A 6,000-nucleotide genomic window follows, 5' to 3' on the forward strand; every position below is an offset into this window, starting at 1 on the left:
AATACTTTTGAATATTTATCTGTTTGGAATTTGTAGATAGTGGTTTATATGCCTGACAGTATCTAGAATAAAGGTCCAGTGCGATGCTTGGTTTGATTTTAAAGGTCTATAGACCAAGAAAATTCTTGTGCAGTGCATGAAAGAAACAGAAAACCCATTCCTCTGCACATTGCACCTTCTCTCCAAAGGAAATTCTCTTCTATTGAAGTTAAATGTGCAAGTTGCTTCTCTATACACTCACTGAAAAGTAAGTCTGAGCCTTCAAAGAGTTGCTCATTAGTGTGCATATGAGGGCAACCCTGGTTTCCAAGTCCACTGAAGTTAGCAACTTGCCAAAGGCATGGCAATACGTCACAAATGAAAGTTGCATTTACTGCCCATGCAGAGTGAAGATTTCAAGCCATTATAACAAAGACATACTTTGATGGCATCCTTGGCATCAACGACAGCAAGATCTCGAAGGACCCACGCAGTCTGCCTCTTGTAGAAATCTCCTTTGTCAGATTTTTTCACCTTTACCACGTTTACCTGCACCGGGCGTTCGGTTGTCACTGTGGAGTACAATAAATAGCTGATCACCACAAGACCCAAGCACCAGTGTAAGATGGATAATGCCCATTTTCCCACAGCCACAAGTAAGAAACTCTAAAGCAGATATCCCGCCCCCACATTTACTTTATATGAAAATGTAAACCTAAGAGATATTCAGAACGCAGAAGGCAGCCAGGCCCTTTCAAACATGGAAGCAGACATATTCAGCAGCTGCTAAGCAGGAAGGAAACATTTTGCTGTTTGCAGATATTAAAAGCATTTACCGTATTTACTCAAGTCTAATGCCCCATCGAACCTTATTTTCGCAACGTAATTTGGTCAAAAATGGTGAGCATTAGAGTCAAGTAAACACAATATAAAAATCAGTGCAAGCCAATGATCTCATGCAGATGGCCCCTTAGGAAGCCTCTTTATGGCAAACAGGACTCAAAACATTGCAGCACCTAAAATGTTGGTGCTGGTGCACAGAACACTTTATATCTTCCTTTTCAGAGGAACAGACATGTTAGTCTGTTGCAACAAAACACAAGTCTTGTGGCACCCCAAAGACTCACAAATTTATTGTAGCATAAGCTTTCATGGACTCAAACACACTTGATCACACCGGGTATAGGGCGGTACCGTTCCATTGTCACGGGTGGGACACTTTGATCATGTTTTTTGGTATTCACACATGTGTAACAATGTAAATATACATAAAAATTAACAACCAAAATTTAAACTATGTTCTTAATAAGATGCTGAACATTTTACTAATTTTTTATTATTTTATGGATGTTTTTGACAATTTTATTAAATGTTAAAAGTGTTGTCACGGGTGGGACAAAAAAAGGACATGGAGCTTGAGATAAGTTTGATTTATGGAAAAACTCTGTGAGTTGAGAGGTGAATCAATGATAAACTCAGCATATCTATTTAAATCAATGTTTATTGGTTACAACTATGCAATCAGAAATTAAGTTTAAGAAATTTAACGATACAAAATTAAGGAAAAAATGCTGTCACGGGTGGGACAATCATCAGAAAACTTTTAACTTGAACACTTCTGTGAAGACTACGTGGGTGGACTTTTGAAAAGAAGGTCCATAAAATAAACTTCTTTTGTCTTTAGCTTTTAAAAAAATGGTTAGACTGCACGTTTGGAATCTTCCTCACCAAAGTCCAGCGCTCATCTAGCATTCTTATCAGGCTCATTTTTCATGGAATGGCCCGGTATATAAATTCAATTAATAATAATAATAATAATAATAATAATAATTGATCAAAAACATGAAGTGAAATCTGAGTTGACTGCTACATAAAGTAGAAAACAGCAAAGTGTGGGTTGAATGGAATTGAGATACAAAATCACAGTCAGGATCCTTTGAATTTACCTATGTGTGAAACAGACACACCTTTTGCAGTAGCAGGTTGGCGACAATTTACTCAGCACTGCCAATATTATTGTATTAGCACTTTTATTGTAGCAGGGAGCCATTCACAAGACAGTGCTAGCACATAGATCCTGGCATTGGTCAGCTAATTAACATTTGTAGCATCCTTTGCTAGCCCTCTGTAGGATAGGTCAAGGCCAAGTGAGACTTAGGAATCCCAGGTCCGCAGCAATATACGGTAACCAGTCAGCTGACAATGTTTTCCAGCTGAGAACCCAAAACTGCTTGCCTGACACGCTTGACAAGAATCCCTTCTACAGTAGGCAATAGCAAAAGCATAAGCTTTGGGGAGTTCCCTTTAGACATAACCTATCAATTGAAGTTAAGTGCTGAAATGCTATACTTAAATCATAAAAGCACCTTTTAGAGGAAATATACAATAATTGTACAGTGGCTTATCCTAACAAACCAGGTCATTGTTTTTATTTAGAATGCACACATCATTTAATCACTACACTGTATAGGTGAAATTGTAAAATTTGATAGTAGATAAAATACTGCATCAGCTTTTAGCAATGAGCTTAATTAGAAGTTAGAAAAAAATGTTTGCCCATGCTTAAAACAAAAACCACATACCTGTGGCACACAAAAAGCAGTTTCTCTTCTTTTTTCCTGCTTTGCAAACATTAACAATACTTAGTAAACGTTCATCATTTGGAGTGAAAATATCCCTCTGTAAGGCATGCTTGATTGCAGTCATTTTCTCTGAGCTGTAAGATATAGGCAATAATAATATTCAAGTACTTTTCTGAATAGATGAACTCAGCCACCACCTACTGGACCCAGGAATTGAGGGTGTCTGGCCCCCGCAAACTCATACCAATATAATAAGAGAACAGTGTATTTGATGCTGTGCATTGGTTGATGCAGGACTTGGAAGTGGGGTTGGGACGTGGCTAAAATCAACTTACAAACAAAACTAAATTTTAGCTGGTGCATGAACATCCTTAACAGGCCAAGTGTAGCACTGTAGGCTGGGCTCACAAACGCACAAGTGCATGTCGAAAACATTTTTCTTTAAAATCAGATAAGCTGCCTGTGGTAGAAATCACATCCCAACTCACTTGTAAGAGCAACCATTAATGAGTCAACAGCTGCAGAATCACATGTGAACATTTGCTACACCTAAACAAAAAACAGGCTGAGCAAGATTTAAGTGTTTAAAATACCAAAGTAGCTGAAGACAACATGCTGCTACCACTAGCTTAACTACACAAATGACAAATTTAAAAAGTCAAACAATTGGGGTACGTTTCAACTGTAAGCATTTGTGGACTTGACAATAATTTGAAACAAACAGTACAGATTATCACTTAACTACAGTGTTTCTCAAACTTGTGTTTCCAGCTGTTGTTGGACTACAACCCCCATCACCCCTAGCTAGCAGGACTAGTAGTCAAGGATGATGGGAGTTGTAGTCCCAAAACAGCTGGAGACCCAAGTTCTAGAACACTGAAAGAGGTTCTAATAGTGCCATCCTAAAGTGCATTAAAACTTAAAATGTCGTAATTCTTTTTTTTAAAGTGCAATAATAGTGCCATACTATACACATCCACTCAGAATAGGACTTACTACCAGGTAAGCACATGAAGAATTATGGCACCCTAAAGCTCTGGAAAAGGGGACAACAGGAATCTTCCAGGTAAGCCACTTAACTATCCACATAGAGTTTGGCCTAGCTCAAGATGCCCCTCTGAGGGAACTGACCCTGAATGGCATTAAGGCAACAAGAGCTCACTCAGTTTGCTCAAAGCTGACCAACCATGATTTATATTCCCATTTAAAAAATAAAATAAACTTCTTGTTCAATTTCAGTTTATAATTCTTGCCTGCTCATTGGGGTTTGGTGGGGAAGGGATACGGTTGACACCTGTCCAGTATACCATGTTACCGTATCATTCCGTATTTCTATGTAAAATGCTATGACTGGTATTGATATATAGTTTTGTCCTGCATTTCAGGTCTTCTCTCTGTGCCGAGTTAGGAATCCTCTCCAAATGCATGTGTTCGAAAGGGTGCATGAAAGGTCACGTATTTAAGCTCTTCTGGGCAGCCAAGCACAGGCAGGTTTACAAATTCATGTGCAAGTGTGTGTGCGCGTGTGACAAATTCCAGAGGGGCCATCCTGATAGGCTGCAACTGATCGTCATGGATTGCTTTGAAGCCTACCAGAGAAGAATGGCAGATGAAGTTGATGGACTATGCAGAAATGGCTAAAATGACGGGAAGAATCAGAAATCAGGAAGTCCAAAATTTTAGTAAGGAATGGGGGGAAATTATAACTTATCTTAAAGACCACTGTAAACAGTTAAAATCGTTTGTAGGATTGGAATATCACTTGTAGGTTAAGGGTGAATTCTGGACACATTGGAGACGTAAAAGATTTGGATCACCGTAAAAGATGCAGGAGGAAACGGTTAATAATAATGAGGACCAACAAAGGGGAGGATGGAACTTCCTTGGAATCTTGTTTTTATGTTTTATGTCTGTGAAATTTTAATTTGAAAAACCAAATAAATAATATATATATTTTAAAAAGGATTGCTTTGAAGCCATTTCAGCACCAGATCAAACAAACATCTCCCCCCCCCAACCGCCTCTCCCCGCCCTGTATTTTACCAAAACAAAGGTGGTCGCACTGGAGCTTGGAGAGGGAAACCAAGGCAGGCGAGGTGAAGGATTCCCGGTGAAGGATTCGGGACCCACTTCCGAAGAAGAGGGGCCCTTCGACAACAGGCCTACGGGGGAGGGGGGCTGAGCATGAATAAGGGGCGTGAGGCGAAGGGGCCACGGCGAGAAGCACCAGAGGGGGAGGATGGGGGGGGGAACCTGCCCGTGGAGCCTCCACGACCACCCTATATGCACCCCCATGGAGAGAGAGAGAGACCCCTCTTACCCCGCAGCCTGGGCTGGGGGGGAAAGCCCTTTCCCGAAGCTGCTCCTCCAAAGCCGCCGGCCGCTGTCAGGCTCCGAGGAACCGCTGCTGCCTCCGTCCCGCCCCACTCGCTTTTCCTACTTCTGTCACCGAACAGGACCGGAAGTACACGGAGTAAAGGACCGTAACACGTGACGGGGAGGAGCGCCCGCCGCAGAGATTAGCGGGAGGGTGGTAAAACCATAGATGTCGAAAAATTAAGAGTGACACGGGGTGGGGTGAGGCTGAACCGTTCTGAGCAGCTGTGTTTCCTTTATTGCTCCTTTCCGTGTTTCAGAACTTGCGCGCGCTGATGATAACTTCGAATAAAACGTGGCTTAGAAAAAGGGCAAATTCAATGATATTTGGAATCCATTCTTACAAATGCTGTAATAGGTTGAGATCCCGTGAAGTACAGTAACAACTTTGTAAAGTACATACAGTTTTGGGTGTCCCCCCCCCCCCTTTATTTTCCCTTCTACACGGGTTCTGTTTCTCTTTCTCTCTTTTATTTACTTTTCACCATGTTTAGTGCACATATAATTATGTGCTTTTGAGGGGGGGGGAATATACAGTATAACAAATGTGCACACAAGAAGAAACTGACTGAATATATGCTATACTTGAAAGCGAATAGAAAAGAAAAAAAGCATTTGCCCCTGGGATTGTTTGGGGATCCCAATCGCACTTAGAACAAAAGGCTAAATTCCCCCCAATTTACGTAGATAACTCATGGTGCTGATCATGGCTAGTTGCAGGCTCGATTCCTGTACAGGACAACTACATACCTCCTACATTGCAGGGGGTTGGTTCTCAGGGTCCCTTCCAACTCGTCAAATCTATGGTGGAGATTTTAATAGACAGCTGTCATGGGGTGTGTGTGTGTGTGTGTGTGTGTGTGTGTGTGTGAGAGAGAGAGAGAGAGAGAGAGAGAGAGAGAGAGAGAGAGAGAGAGAGAGAGAGAGAGAGAGAGTAGTGTGGATTTTGACATAGCTTCCAATGCAAGACCCGGAAACTCTCCATGCACATAATTGCATGGGTCATTCTATACTTTTCTATCTCTGTGAGAGGGAAAGATGCAAACAGGACGCGCAGGACCAA

At 41.4% G+C, this 6,000-nt stretch overlaps 1 protein-coding gene across 7 annotated transcripts in view; it reads right to left on the reverse strand.

Moving 5' to 3' along the window:
* The window catches only part of EXOC1 (exocyst complex component 1), a 28,235-nt gene extending 23,248 nt beyond the window's left edge, over positions 1–4,987 (reverse strand). For all 7 annotated transcript variants that reach the window (XM_033161315.1, XM_033161312.1, XM_033161309.1 and 4 more), the window contains exons 1-3: positions 4,882–4,987; positions 2,562–2,695; positions 421–551 (exon numbers count right to left, since the gene is read on the reverse strand). In XM_033161315.1, coding sequence (XP_033017206.1) covers positions 421–551; positions 2,562–2,685 — 255 coding nt within the window. In that variant the 5' untranslated portion in view covers positions 2,686–2,695; positions 4,882–4,987. The remainder of the gene's footprint in view (positions 1–420; positions 552–2,561; positions 2,696–4,881) is intronic.
* Between the last annotated feature and the right edge of the window lie 1,013 nt (positions 4,988–6,000).

The sequence above is a fragment of the Lacerta agilis genome, chromosome 9, assembly GCF_009819535.1.
Source record: "Lacerta agilis isolate rLacAgi1 chromosome 9, rLacAgi1.pri, whole genome shotgun sequence".
Taxonomy (NCBI): domain Eukaryota; kingdom Metazoa; phylum Chordata; class Lepidosauria; order Squamata; family Lacertidae; genus Lacerta; species Lacerta agilis.